The following is a 14,500-nucleotide window of genomic DNA, read 5'->3' as shown; positions in this document are numbered from 1 at the left end:
CCCTATAGTGATATTTTATTATTTATTAAAGTCTACTATTTTTGTTTTTGGATTATTTTTTGTGGTGCCTTACTCCTACATCATCATACATAATGATTTCCCATTTCATGCAAATTAACTGATAATACTACGCAATGATGACTATGCAATAACTGTTTGGAGTGAAATGATTAGTTAATGTAGTAAATTATTCGATATGACTATTTTCTATAGCTCAAATCGACCATTTTAAATTTCTATCAGTGTGGTTACTTTTTATCAGTTTCTATATATAACTCTATGGTAGATGACAAGTTAATGCCAGTATAGGTAGGTAGATGACAAGTTAACGTTCGCTTCCAGCTGGATGCTGATAGCTTTCACAAAAGGGGGGAGAGATGTTCTCTAATGTTTCTGCGATGAAACTTGTTAAAGTGATTGGATATAATTAAAAAGTGTTAAGAAACTTTGATTAAAAAAAACTTAGCCTATCTGTTCAAGACAGATTTGGTTATAAAATGGAAGACTAGTTCCATTATCGTATACCAGTGGTCCGTGGGTGGAGCCAAAACATTCTGTATGGTTAGTGGTATGCCGTTGGTTTCCAGATACTCTAGTAGTGGCTTACGAGCGGGTTTCAGTTCAGTGCATTGAATGAGGATATGCGACCTTGTGGCAACGTGGCCGCAGCGACATTTAATGGCGTTGAACTGATGGTCTCGTAGTACGTTGTTGGTCCGGAGTCTGGTTGCCACTTTGCAGATGGCTACACATGGATGGTTTGGTTTGGTTTGGTTTGGTATCTTCGGATCAATCTGGTATCTTGCGGTGTCGAGGTTCCGTAACATGTCAGACCATTTCTGGTTGATCCTAGAAGATACGATACTGCAGAACTCCGAATAGGAGTATTCTACAGGCTCGATATCCTCCAGACTCAGACTTTCTTTGGCACAACGGTCTGCTTGATCATTGCCAGGAATGGAGACGTGCGATGGAACCCATACTAATTCAATCTTCTGGTTGTTGTTGGTTTGGTAGTTGTGGAACGCCAGTATACAGGTCTATGCTTTTTTATACTCACTGTAGATTTGGTTACGTTTTAAAATATATTTAGAGATATCACGTGACCAGATCATGTGATTTAAATGTAAACAATTCAAAGTTTCTCCAAAATTTTAATGAACTTTATAGTAAGTTCTCCACAATGAAAATACCTTGGTTTTTATGTTTGGTTGTATTCTTGTTTACTGAAACATTATTAGCTATTTATCCTTTCCAAAATGTAAGCCTGTCATTTGAGGAGAGGACTGATGATCTTGTACAAAGATTAACATTAGATGAAATAGTTGTTCTTATGACCAAAGGAGGAGGGGGGAAGTATGGTGGGCCTCAGCCAGCTATCCCTAGACTAGGTATTAAGAAATTTCAATGGGATTCTGAGTGCTTGAGGGGTGATGGCTATGCTGGTAATGCAACATCTTTTCCTCAAGCAATTGGTCTAGCAGCATCATTCAGGTAAGATAGTGATATATAAGTGAATATTTTTGTGAAAGATATTTAAGTCTCCTTGTCATATATTGTAGGCTAGGCTTACACATATAATAGTGCTTGTGAATTAAAACAAAGTATTTCATTTGATGTCATATTTTTTTTAATTTCAGTAATCCCTTAGTAATAAATCCATATTTTAAATGAATTATGAAATTGTTATCGGTCCATAAATTGAAACTTGTCGAACCTTAATAAAATTGCTATGATTTTAGTACAGGTATAATTCAGAGAGTTGCTGATGCTACATCAATAGAAGTACGAGGTAAACATAATGATTTTGTAAAACATGGAAACTGGTCAGATCATACAGGATTAGGATGTTTTAGTCCTGTCATTAATATCATGAGACATCCATTATGGGGCAGAAATCAGGTTGGTTGTTGATTATAATTTATAGTTTAAGTTTTTTGGGACCTCTTAAATCAATGTTAAATTTGAACCAACTATCCTTATGATGTAATCAGAAACACATATAAAATGACCCCTTTTCTAAAAAACTAGAAATGGGATGCATTGGAAATGAAAAATATTACTAAATCAACTATGCGTATGATTGTCTCAAAAATCTTTATCTGTACACTTGTTATGATTGCAAGTGCTCTTCTTATATCTAATAATAATAAACTTGTGCTAATTCTTCAGACAATAGTGGTCTGTCCTTGATTATGTTTAAATAAATGCATTAATATGACTTACTGTAATTTCACACTGAAGTCTATTACTTCAGGAGACATATGGTGAAGATCCCTATTTAAGTGGTATATTAGCTAGGAGTTTTATTAAAGGTTTAACAGGAAACCACCCTAGATATATACGTACTAGTTCTACATGTAAACATTTTGATGCTTATGGTGGACCAGAAAATAAACCAGTATCAAGACAGACTTTTGATGCCAAGGTTAGCAATTCTACTAAAAATTTGTCATTTGAGAGTTTTTGCTAACCATATTAAACTTTGTTATATTTCTACATCATAGAAATATATTGTCCTTCTATGACTTAAACATGTGCATAGTAATATCATTGTCTAATATTTTCAACAAATTGAATATGATTATGATTATGCATGTGTTCTAAAGGTAAGAAGAAGTTACAATGTTTATAATCAAAATGTAAGGAATTTCAGCTATAACAAGCCTTCTGTGAAGAGTTTAATCCTTTGTCAGTATGCTGCAGCTTTGAATACACAATAAGTATATTTGTAGGTATCTGAAAGAGATTTACGTACAACATTTTTACCTCAATTTCAACATTGTGTTGATGGTGGAGCATATGGTTTAATGTGTAGTTATAACAGGTAGGTTATTTACCATCAGATGACATCTGATACCATTTATTGCCACCTACAATACTACAGTTAAAATCAAATGCTTTTCTAAACAGCTCCAAAATGAATTTCTGAACATCTATACTGAATGTTTGGTTACCGCTTACAAACTAAATACATAGCAGATCAGATCCCCTTCAAAGCAATGGCATTGTATATGATATATTGTTTTAATTATTTGTTTATCTTGTAAACAATGTTTATGGATACTTTATTGTAATAAGTATTTAATTTAAATTGATTATATTTATGCTAGGCCAGAGATTCTAGAGGAATATATATCCTACAACATCTAAAGTCAAAATAAAGACAATGACTTTGGTAAAAACTTCATTTCTTTTTATTTCAGTGTAAATGGGGTGCCTAATTGTGCCAACTCACATTTTATGACTGATATACTAAGAAAGGATTGGGGTTTTAATGGTTATATTATCAGTGATGCAGGAGCTTTAGAATTCATGTTATTTTTTCATAAAGGATATTTTAATACCACATTACAAGCAGCAGTAGGCAGTGTCAAAGCTGGATTGAATTTAGAATTAGGACCAGGCGGATATAAACAACATGTATTTGATCAAATTAGTGAAGGTTTGAAGAAAGGATTGTTAAGTGAACAGTTAGTTCGAGAACGTGTCAGACCTTTAATGTACACTAGAATGAAACTAGGAGATTTTGATCCAATTCAGATGAATCCATATAATTATCTTAATACAAGTGTTATACAAAGTCAAAAACATCAAGATATCTCAATTCTAGCTGCTGTTCAGTCCTTTGTTTTATTGAAAAATGATGGGTTATTGCCCTTGACAGAAATGATTGGAACTCTTGCTGTAAGTTCTGTACATATTACAATTGGTATTGAATAATGATATTTACTGGAAGTTTGACATATTTTCAGCCTTCTACAAGGTCTCTAATAAGAAAAAATATGATTTGCTGAAACAGAAATTGCACACAAAGCACAACATTTCGTACATAACCTATTTAGTTGTTGTCATAACTATTAATGGAATAGGTTTTAGAAACTAGGTTATCAATCAACATTGTTATTGTCTGTAATCATTCCTCATGCTGATCTTTAATTGTTTACATTATAGGTAGTAGGACCAATGTCTAATAACCCAACTCAACTTTTAGGAGATTATTCAGCTAATGTTGATGAGAGATTTATTTCCACACCATTAAAGGGGTTATCTACCCTTGGTAAAGAAGTAAATCATGCAGACGGATGTAATATGACATCATGTTTACAATATGATAAAACTGAAATTATAACAGCTGTGAAATCAGCAGATCTGACTATTGTTTGTCTTGGTACAGGTAGGTAAAGTCAAGCTAAGATATTCATGCACATACTGATTCGATTCAAAATCAATGAGGCCAATTTTATGTACATAAATTATGTAGTATTAAACAAAATATATGTCTGTCTTGTATGGTTTCAATTATTTTATGAAATACCCAAGAGCAAAATTGAGTATTAATTTTGAAGTTTTGAATCAGATCTGGAAGTGCATAAATATCTAACTAAGTGTTGAATTCATTGATGTATAAGCTATGTAGTCAACCATGAACCAGCTGGCAAGGTCTGCTTAGTGAAGCTGTTAATGCTGACAAAGATTATATCACATAACACCCTTTATTTACCTCATGCTTCTTATGCATTATCATTGAATTATCCTAAGATATTTTATTTTAAAGAATAACAACTAAAAGCTATTCTGTGTAAAAGTAATTTAATGTGATGAATTGTTTTATAAGATGATAAATTGGATGTAAGACATAATGAGATATTTGTGTGTTGTACAGGCCAAGCTTTAGAAACAGAGAATGTTGATCGAACTAATCTGAGTTTACCAGGAAAACAACAAGATTTATTGAAGGATGTTATAAAACATAGTAAGTCATTATACATATTTTCCAGTCGACACATTTCTAGAGCTTGTAGAACAGATCCTTATTATGCTTGTTAAGAATGGCTGTTCCTTTCCATCTTTTTTCTAGTAATACATTATATTGTGATTACATTGTTATCACTGTTCTGTGTATTTTAATTACAAGGATTAATTAAGAATTCTATATTTAATGAAATTTTCAATAAAAGGATCTTAAGAGGTATTTGGTGTCGGTGAAGGGCAATATACATTTCACATGGACTTCATGAAATTAATGACAGCACAGACATAAGGCCTTCAATTTCTATGATACTTAACATAATAAATGATAAAAAGAATTGTTTGATATATTTTTCAGCCAAAGGTAGAATATTAGTATTAATATTTAGTGGCGGACCATTAGATATCAACCAAGCTGTAGAATCAAACAAAGTTTCAGCAATATTCCAATGTTTTTTCCCTGCCCAATCAACCGGCATAGCTCTATATAGGAGTATTAAACTGGTGTCTCCTGTTGATAACCCTGGAGCTAGATTACCTTATACATGGTATCATGATATGTCTCAGGTATGGTTTAGTTATATAGGTAATTTGGGTTCAAATAGATTTAATATTAATGCCCAGTACTATATGATTAGTATTGAGATAATGGTTGTTTGTTCTATAATGAAAATGACAGGTACAGGTATCTGTGTGCAAATGGTGGAGCTTGATTGGTTAAGATTCTGCCTATTCCAATTGTGAATCCAAAACGTGCAGAACTTACCAAATGAGCACCCCCTAAGACTTCATTGGATATTAACTCCACTATGATAATGTTGCTAGTGAGTCTGTAAGACTAGATGCCATTTGACAAACATTCATCCCTTTTTAAAAAGCTAATTTAATATATGAAAACTTATGATAAAAATATGGTATGTTTTTACTTCAGGTACCTAATATGACAGACTATACTATGACAGAGAAAACATACCGATATTTTACTGGTAAACCATTGTTTCCATTTGGTTATGGTTTATCTTACAGTAGTTTTAAATACAGTAATTTAGAAATAGATCCACCAAGTATAACAAGTGGTAGTAATGTTACAGTTAGTTTTATAGTAGTTAATACAGGACAATATGATGGTGATGAGGTACATAATTATATTTTTTTATACAGTGTTTCACAGGAATACATAATATTAAGGGGAATGAATTGAGGCACCTTTAGAAGGCCAAGAACTGTGATCTTTCTTTCTGAAATAATGTCAAAACATTATATAAGTAGGTTTTGAAATGCTTAAATTATATTTATAAAGGCTTAGATTCAGCTAGTTGTCTGATGCCATTTCTGAGGTGTTATTTAGCATTATTATTGTAGCATAACTCCATAACAGCTAGTAGAATGAAAAATGAATATAAGTTTAATTCCAAATCAAATTTTGTAGTTTATCTGAAATGACCTTCAACTTAAATGAAAATAATATCTATCTTTGTAAGCTTCTAGGATTTCCTTCAGCCATCAAGGATGGTCACTTGAATATATAGATGATGAATTAAAGGAAATACAATGACAGGTTTGTTTCAGGTTTGTCAGATGTATATATCCTGGTTAAATTCTACAGTAATAACACCTCACTATCAGTTAGTAGGCTTTAAACGTGTACATTTAACACACGATCAACCTGTTAAAGTGGTGTTATATATATCATCACAACAAATGGCAGTATGGATTGATAATAAAGGTTTTATTGTACAACCAGGTTTGTTGTAGAACTTCTTGTTTTGTTTTATATAATTGATGTATTTATATTAGTTGATACATGTCTAATCAAGATGCAGATCTAAAAGTTTTATTCTATGTATTTTTCTGTGAGTGACTCCATTTAATTATATCAAATTGAAAGAAATTTCCACCTCAGAAATATTTAACTAATTAAATACTCAAAAACGCATTGTGAACCTCAAGAGGAATTTTAGATATGCGTTGTTTAAGCAATGTCAGCCCACTTTTAACAGTGCTTTTCATTGGTTAGCTTGTTAATATATGATAATGAACAGGTAAAAGTTTGATATTTTTCTTTAATCATGGATTTATTATGAGTGAAGTCACAGAGTTTTATATATAATGATACTATACTATATAATGTTTTTATTGTAGGAATTATAAAAGTTTATGTTGGAGGTCAATCACCTGGTCATCAAACAAGTATAACATCAAATGAATTAGTCGGACAGTTCACTATTACATAATACTACTTATCTTTTATGTCTTTTCATGTATATAAATATTGTTTTCTATATAAACTTTATTTCTTCTAAAATGAGTCCCTTTATTTTCAAGTTAGAATTACAGGTAGTAGTAATGGAATGGACCAGAAAGTGTACTTATTCTGTCTCTACTTCATTAGACTTTGTTATGTTTCTAGTGTACGTTTCTCTAGGAATACATGCGTGTGAGTTTGTCAGAGAGTCTTTTTGGCTGAAAATGTATATTTGTATATTTAAAATACACTGCAATCTGTATTTAGGTGTGGGCAATAACATCTTTTGTCCTATATTTAAAATCGAAAGTCATCTTCATAGTCGAAATTCATCACAGAAAAGGAATATGAAAAAATTCTGTGTCACATAGGAGAGATCATCCAAAGTTTTCAAAGTAAGAAAGAGGTTGGCATTAATTTAGCACCTCCATTGTCCAATCTCTACAGTATTGTTGTTAAGATTGTTAACTAACTACAACATTGCTTGTATCAGCTAAATATTAAATAGCAGGATACAATCTTTTTGGAGTAGCCATTGTACTGTACTATGTAAATGAAAACCAGAAAGAACACTTTATAATTACTTTAACCTGGGGAGAAAGTTATTTTAAAATAAATTGAAATAACTAAGATTGTTGATGCTGAGTTGGATTCTAATAGTTTCTATCTTATCACCTTATACAATGATATAAAATGGAAAGGAAATATATAATATAATCAATGGGAATTTTGTCATGTGGTTGTCAAAAGATAAGGCAATAGAAAGGTTAGTGTAATTCCTTGTGTTTAACATGTGGAGATATATCCTTGATTGTGTTTTATTTGTACTATTGGTAAATAAATTTATGTTTTGTTGCATGTTTTATCATTTTATTTTGTTTGTTTATGAATAATTAAAATCTATTTAATTTCTAGTACAGTAATATTAATGGTGAATTATTAACAGAACACGGTGATTTAATAGATTACGTTGATAAATGTAATCCTAAACATCATAATTCATGTGGTGGTGACAAATGCTGTTTAAAAGAGGTACATATTTTTTTATTACTCGTTTGGTCACACTGGGAGATGACTGAATTTCAATAGGAAGTGAAAGAATTAGACAAATAATCTTAACTATTTGGTTGGATGCAAATTAATAGAATATCCACATAATAGACACTTTGCATGTTCAGAAGCAATCCACATGACTACTCCACATAGTGTACAATATAGCTTTCTTGCAGAGAAATTTCATTAATTCCATGAATACTGATAGTGAATCATATCCTTCTTATTAGTAAATTATTTAGAATAATATTTTGTGGACATAGCTAAAATTTTAGCCATTCAAATGAGATGTGATTAAACTACTAACATGGGATTAGGATATTACCTTTATCTTTTCCTTCTTACAAACTTGAAGATAGATTTTGAGAAAATATTTCATGGACAAGTCCGCATCATTTTTTACCATTAAGAATACCGTTATAATATTTTGATGTTATATTCCAAATATATTAGATACTGTGAATTGTCACTTAGGTTCAGAATAATACATACACACTGATGTGCCTACATCTTCAAAATGGCAAGCTATTACGAGCTTTGTCTAATTCCTTGACGGCAATAGTCACCTTTCGACCGGATTTTAGTAGGCCTCGACATATAGTCTGCAAACAGAAAGCCATAATGTGTACAGTCTTTCTGTCAAGAGCTTTAATTGGCTGGTTTCCTTGTGGTGCAATACAATCGAATCGCTGCTTTCCGTGATACAAGAAACATTCATGGTTTATAACAGCTTGACATTGTGAAGATGATGTGATTTGGGAATTTCTAATTCTTACTCGAAATAATAAAGTAAACGCTGATCAGTTGTATTTTATTTCAGTCATTAACCTACACTCCAGAAACAGCTGTAGGACCTATGCCTAGATATAGAATCAGTTGTCAACCTCGTGGCGTAAAAGGAAAACCATGCTTTGTTCATAAAGATAGTGTAGAAGTCTGTCCATGTGCTAAGAATATGTTTTGTGTTCCTGGTGTATTACATTATCTTGGTACTTGTTATCCAAAATAAAACAACTGTATTACAAGTTTTATGCTTTATTATTAACAAATACAAATATTATTTATGCAATATAATAGAATATAGCAATATTTGAGAAAGAGTTGGGCTCTAAGATAACAACTTGAAATAGACTTGGAATGTTTTTTTTTTTTCAAATCTTGATCATCTGTCCAGATCATTATATTATGTACTGTAGTATGGTTTCAAATTTTTTACTCTGTGGAGTTGAAATAATAATTTCTCAGTCAAACTTCAGTCGGTAGTTCTACAAAGCTTTACTATTCGAAAGCATATTTGACCGACAAGTTTAGATAAAAAGATGCCAGCCAGGGGTAATGTCTATTCTAAATGATGATTTAATGGAAAGAAGCGAAAATCATTGCCCATTTCATATTACCTATCGGGCACCAGTGGCTCAACAAGATGAGTGGACTCAAGTGGCCTATGTGGAAGATTTAAGGATTTTCAGTCTGTAGTTAATCACTCATTTATATATTGCTCGTTGCTTAGTTTGATTAAAATTGTGTACTTTGGTAGGCTACATTTTATTTCAGGCGGTTGGGGCCCATTGACTTGGTTCAGTCCCCATGGTAGTTGAGCCACTGTCAGGCAATTTGTCCATTTAGTTTTTAATACATTTTTCCTTCCAAAAAAGCTACTTCAATTTAGCAATTAGTTTCAAGTGAAAAGACACGATTGGCAGAATATAAAACAACATCTTTTAACTTAAGCAAATATTTTAACACTAATTGTCCATGGACAATATAAAGAAGAAGGATTTCTAGTGCTCAAACGATACAGATTGATACCATCTAAAACTACCGTATCTTAATTTTGGTAACTCGAATTTAGATGGTTTCATATTTCGGAACCAAGGATGTTCGATTCCAAAATATGTAACAGATAACACTAAATTATCGGCTTAAAATGTAGAATTCTGCGAAATATATTTAAAGAAAATAATAAGTTCAAAAGACTCCAAGGTACGTTTCCTAGATTAATCTTCACACACAAAAGCAATCTATACAGATTATAATTCCCAACGTTACCATAAATGGATATCCGTTTCGTCGTTTGAGCACTAACAATCGCTACCCTCATATCACAGTCTGCTTGGATCATAAGTTATTAAAGGAAACTCCTGTATGTAACAGCGCCTGGTGCTGAATGATAGGTTACGGTATGTGGTGGTCCTGCAAAGGTTGAATAATGTGGAGTTGTTTCATAAGTAACACCAACAGGATCTTGGCGATAGGTAACTGATCTAGGTGTGGTGGCATAAACCATAGCTACTGGTTGACTCTCATATGCCACTTCAGCTGGAGAAGTAACGTACTGTATACCTGTTGGTCTGGTATAATATTCTACTGATGTACCAACATTCTGATAGGTTACATGAGTTGTTGGAGCACTTTGATAAGTTACTACATTAGATAGATAGGGAGAACTGCTATAATATCCATACATCTTGTTTCTTTTGTAGTTTATTTCTTATTTCTTATTAAAAGTTCACAATAATCACTATTAGCCTGTTATTCCAATATGTAAAATTCACATATCTCTGAAAATATAATATTTCACATCATTAGCAAAAGTAAGTTAATCAAATGAAGTCCTGAGTTGTCAAATTCTGATATGATTAATTATCTTATATCTTATGATATAATTATATTATTATAGTATAGAAGACCCTTTATTGTGATCTTTTATAATAATTTAGTAAAGTTAATGTATGATAGAGAAAGCGCTGTTTGGAGTGGATCAATTGAAATATTTATTCAAGATAAAAGATGTGCGATGTCTGTACTAGGCCTAATTACAAAGTGATGTTTATAGGATCATTAACTATGCTGATGCAAATATGGCCAAACAGCAGCAAATTTGTAAGCTACATATCCAATTATTTATATCTAATATGTTAGTGATAAATATCAGATCAACATTCAATTCTGTATTGCGTCGAAGAATTGTGTCAAACCAATCGAAATTCGTACAGGAGTGTCCCTTTACTTATGTACCAGTGGTCTAAAGAAAGATATGATTTATTGTAGATTGACTAGGCTATTGTTTGTTGTCATGCCACATTAAACATATCACTTATACATTTAGATTTTTACTAGTACAAAATGGCGCTATAGATATATTTAATAAAAAGCGAATATGTTGACCCTTTTATGAAGTCATTTCTCTGAATATAATATTATTTCTTTGCCACATTCAATTTTTGGAATAGGACAAAGAGCTTGTTAAACGATCGGCAAACTAATTGTAAGGTCCTGTTAGATGGTTGGATCTGTACTGCTTAAATCATAATAGCAAATTCATTTCTATAGCCAATATATAGACAGGGTGAATTAATGTTTCTCTCTTGGTGGGTTTTTGTTAATATAGATCTAGATCTGGTAATGTCGAATTTAATTTTTCAAAGATCACCCAGGCCCGTAGCCTGACTCCTGGTACTCGTGCAATCGAAGGGGCAATTTAGCAAAGCACCTTCACAGACGATTAAACGTCGGGAAACTGACTTTCACGGAGTATGTTAGATTCGGGATTATTTTTGTTAAAACACACAAGTTATACGTTACATTTTTATTGCCGTTTTAGTTTTAACGTAGTCGGGTATGTTGTATGGCAAAACTTTGAACAAATACGTCCAAGTTAATGTTCTGGATATGCTTCCTGTTGAAGGCAAGAAGAACAAGATTGCGCTGGCGAAGCTGAGTCATAGATCGTCGTTGTGGTGAGTCAACGCGAGTAAGAGTTGAAAAGCTGCTTTCACACACAGCGGTATTAAAACCGAATGTGGCAACGCTTCCAGCCAGTGCAATTAATTTAGGGAAAGGCAATTTCTGCTCGTATAGTTTTTGAAGAACAAGATTGGAGTCCTGCTTTTCTGTCTTGGAAACGTTATCTTGTAGAAATTGTTTTGACACCTCAAGTTCAGCGACAGAGGGAATTTCTACTCCAATCTTGGATAACGGTGTCAGAGCCGCCAGATCCAAACGAACTCAATTGTATCAAATTGTCTATTCTAATGTAATTAAATTTAAAAATGTTATGAAAAGCTATGATGTCTGGTTTAATCCTCAGCTAAGTATTAACAAAGAGATATTTAAAAACATTTCTTAAGTAGGCCTACAGATAGGAACACTTAGTATTTTGTTGAACCATTTCGCATAACGCAGCCCTGAAAGCCATAACCTTATTTTTCGTTAAGTAAAAGAGCAGCTGACTGGTGCACTTACTCCACCATAAAATGCCTGACCAGAATGACCACTGTTGGCCATTCACTCAGACTTAGTTACCTGTCGCTCCTATTGACTCAGGAAAAAGAAAAGGTGTATTTTAAAAAAGCGACCGCTGCATTTTTCTAAAGGGAGGGGGGGGGGGGAGTGGGGCCCCCCCCCCCCCCCCCCCTTGTCTACGGGCCTGAGATTACCCCTGGCATGTCCAAAACTTGTTGACCCTTGCCAGCCTCATTTAGATTGAACGGTAACAGTTGAGAACCATCACAAAAATCTATCAAAGGCTGGTAAGAACCAATTAACATTTTTCTGCTTCTAAGTAGGGGTTGATATTTCCACACAACTACACATACAGTTTTCACATAAATTAAAATGTTTTTTTTCCTGAAACGAAATTTGTAATATTTGGATACAATTAGTCTTGAAATTTAAGTTTCATGACTGTAGTATGTAGTTTGAGTGTGTTCTGTGAATTCAGATGTCTCGCCTGTATGCAATTAAATAACCAAAACATCTTTCTTTCATGTCGATCAATGGGTTCTGGACGTCCAGAGGTCTCCTAGATTGTGAATGGCGCCACAAGTTGTTAAATTTGGTTTTGATTTTAGCAAAAGCTGGCAATTTGTTTGTTCTAGTTGACTAGTCTTTCACTCGGGCCTAATATAATTATAAATCACATGATCATGTTGGTTTACAAGTAAAGAGTCATTATGTTTGAATTTTTTTCACTCAATTTCACTCAGATTTAGTAAAGTGAATTATCGGAATTATTATAATTTATGATGGTTTTTATCAATGATGTCCTGACAAGCTGTTGTACTTTTACACGCCTACGAAAGAACCATGTCCATCTATATTGTAGTGTTCTGTGATCAGAATCCCCGTTCTCCGAACCATATATTAACACGGTCATCTTTGCTGAGATCTTTATTTTAAATTTCTTTCTCTGGTTTTGACCATGACATTTTATGTTTATGACTTTTTATGATTATAATACTTCATTTAAGTTTAATATGATTTTGACATTTTCATAAAAGAAAACTTACAGTTTTGCTAATATCATCTCATATCTCCTTTTAGACTGTTATACTAAATCCGCTTCAGTTTAATATCGCAACCAAGTGTAAACAATAATCTATGTTAAATACTTATTCTACAATTTGAGTTGCGAGGGTAATATTCTATTCAATACATAAATACGTCACAAATCGTTTATTGTATAGATTTCTTTGTAGAAGATATTTTCAATGTGTAAGTCAATATTAGAAAATATATTATGGTGTACCATTGTCATTTAATATTTCTGTTTATATATAAAGAGTAGCCTTAATATATATTATGTTTAAAGATCCATCTTAATAATGTGTGACCTGAAAAAATGGTTTTATGATATACACTGATCATACATCGTTATCTGTTATCCTTCAGAATAGGATATTTTGGATAAGATGTTGACGATAACAATTAGGGCTATCATCAACACAATACATTTTTGTTCTATATTTTATTAAAGATTTTGTTAGCTAGGGTTCCCAGGTTTGGCGTTCTTTGCAAACGAATAGAGCTAAGAGATGCCATGGTTCAGCCCTCCTGAAGTATATAAGCCAAGAGATTTCCGTTTTCCCCCCAAAAAGATTTGTTACCTTCTTAAAAATGCTTTAAGTGACCTTAATCCAAAGAAAACGATACAAAAATAGCAACCTCATTATTACTTTTAATCCAAGATCATGATAAAGAAAACTGACACACGAGTCCCGTGAGTCTCAGTCATAACAAGAATTTAAACAATGTTGTCTGGTCGTAGACAGCTTAGAGCACTTTTTTTGTCCGATGTCTGTGGCTACTACAAGTATAAGTTTTTGCGATTTGCCAGAAGTACAACGCATGTCCCAAGGGTAATTGGATTAACTTGAGAGGTAAGGTTGTCTTTGTGTTTCGTTTAAGCCATATACAAAACTCGTATCTCAAGTTAAACGATTTTCTTTTCTGAACAATTTCTTCATCTCAAGGGAAATAACTTGAGGTAAAATTCAACATAAAGGTTAATATCAATGAAGTAGGTCAGTGAAATATCAACCTATGAGCACTGAAGATATCGTTGGACTGATCAGTTATTAAATGATGAAAGTAGCAGGTTTCTTTTTTGTCGTGATGTCCATTCTATAAACCTCTTTTAATTAGGTAAAACGTTACTTTGCTTCAAGA

At 32.6% G+C, this 14,500-nt stretch overlaps 3 protein-coding genes across 3 annotated transcripts; 2 read left to right on the top strand and 1 right to left on the bottom strand.

Moving 5' to 3' along the window:
* The first annotated feature begins 1,101 nt into the window (after window positions 1–1,101).
* LOTGIDRAFT_216125 (hypothetical protein) lies at window positions 1,102–7,053 on the top strand. The gene is made up of 11 exons (XM_009057756.1): window positions 1,102–1,494; window positions 1,743–1,902; window positions 2,258–2,428; window positions 2,736–2,827; window positions 3,207–3,687; window positions 3,955–4,177; window positions 4,667–4,756; window positions 5,111–5,319; window positions 5,684–5,887; window positions 6,322–6,496; window positions 6,895–7,053. The coding sequence occupies exons 1-11, from the start codon at window positions 1,184–1,186 to the stop codon at window positions 6,984–6,986; spliced, it is 2,208 nt and encodes a 735-aa protein (XP_009056004.1). The 5' UTR covers window positions 1,102–1,183; the 3' UTR covers window positions 6,987–7,053.
* A 678-nt stretch (window positions 7,054–7,731) lies between these two features.
* On the top strand, window positions 7,732–9,059 carry LOTGIDRAFT_161870 (hypothetical protein; the record flags this gene model as incomplete). Its single annotated transcript, XM_009057755.1, has 3 exons — window positions 7,732–7,763; window positions 7,918–8,029; window positions 8,871–9,059. The coding sequence occupies 3 exons, from the start codon at window positions 7,732–7,734 to the stop codon at window positions 9,057–9,059; spliced, it is 333 nt and encodes a 110-aa protein (XP_009056003.1).
* Window positions 9,060–10,178: 1,119 nt separating this feature from the next.
* On the bottom strand, window positions 10,179–10,517 carry LOTGIDRAFT_161869 (hypothetical protein; the record flags this gene model as incomplete). Its single annotated transcript, XM_009057754.1, has 1 exon — window positions 10,179–10,517. The coding sequence occupies one exon, from the start codon at window positions 10,515–10,517 to the stop codon at window positions 10,179–10,181; it is 339 nt and encodes a 112-aa protein (XP_009056002.1).
* Window positions 10,518–14,500: the final 3,983 nt, after the last annotated feature.

This window comes from Lottia gigantea (genome assembly GCF_000327385.1).
Source record: "Lottia gigantea unplaced genomic scaffold LOTGIsca_31, whole genome shotgun sequence".
Taxonomy (NCBI): Eukaryota; Metazoa; Mollusca; class Gastropoda; family Lottiidae; genus Lottia; species Lottia gigantea.
The sequence above is the reverse complement of the archived record's forward strand: the minus strand, read 5'-3'. Positions and strand labels throughout refer to the sequence as shown.

Excerpts from the sequence above, each read along its gene's own strand:
- LOTGIDRAFT_216125 (XM_009057756.1), top strand. The coding sequence starts at position 1,184 with ATGAAAATACCTTGGTTTTTATGTTTGGTTGTATTCTTGTTTACTGAA. Across the intron at positions 1,495-1,742 it reads GGTCTAGCAGCATCATTCAG|TACAGGTATAATTCAGAGAG; the intron begins GTAAGATAGTGA and ends CTATGATTTTAG. Across the intron at positions 5,320-5,683 it reads GGTATCATGATATGTCTCAG|GTACCTAATATGACAGACTA; the intron begins GTATGGTTTAGT and ends TTTTTACTTCAG.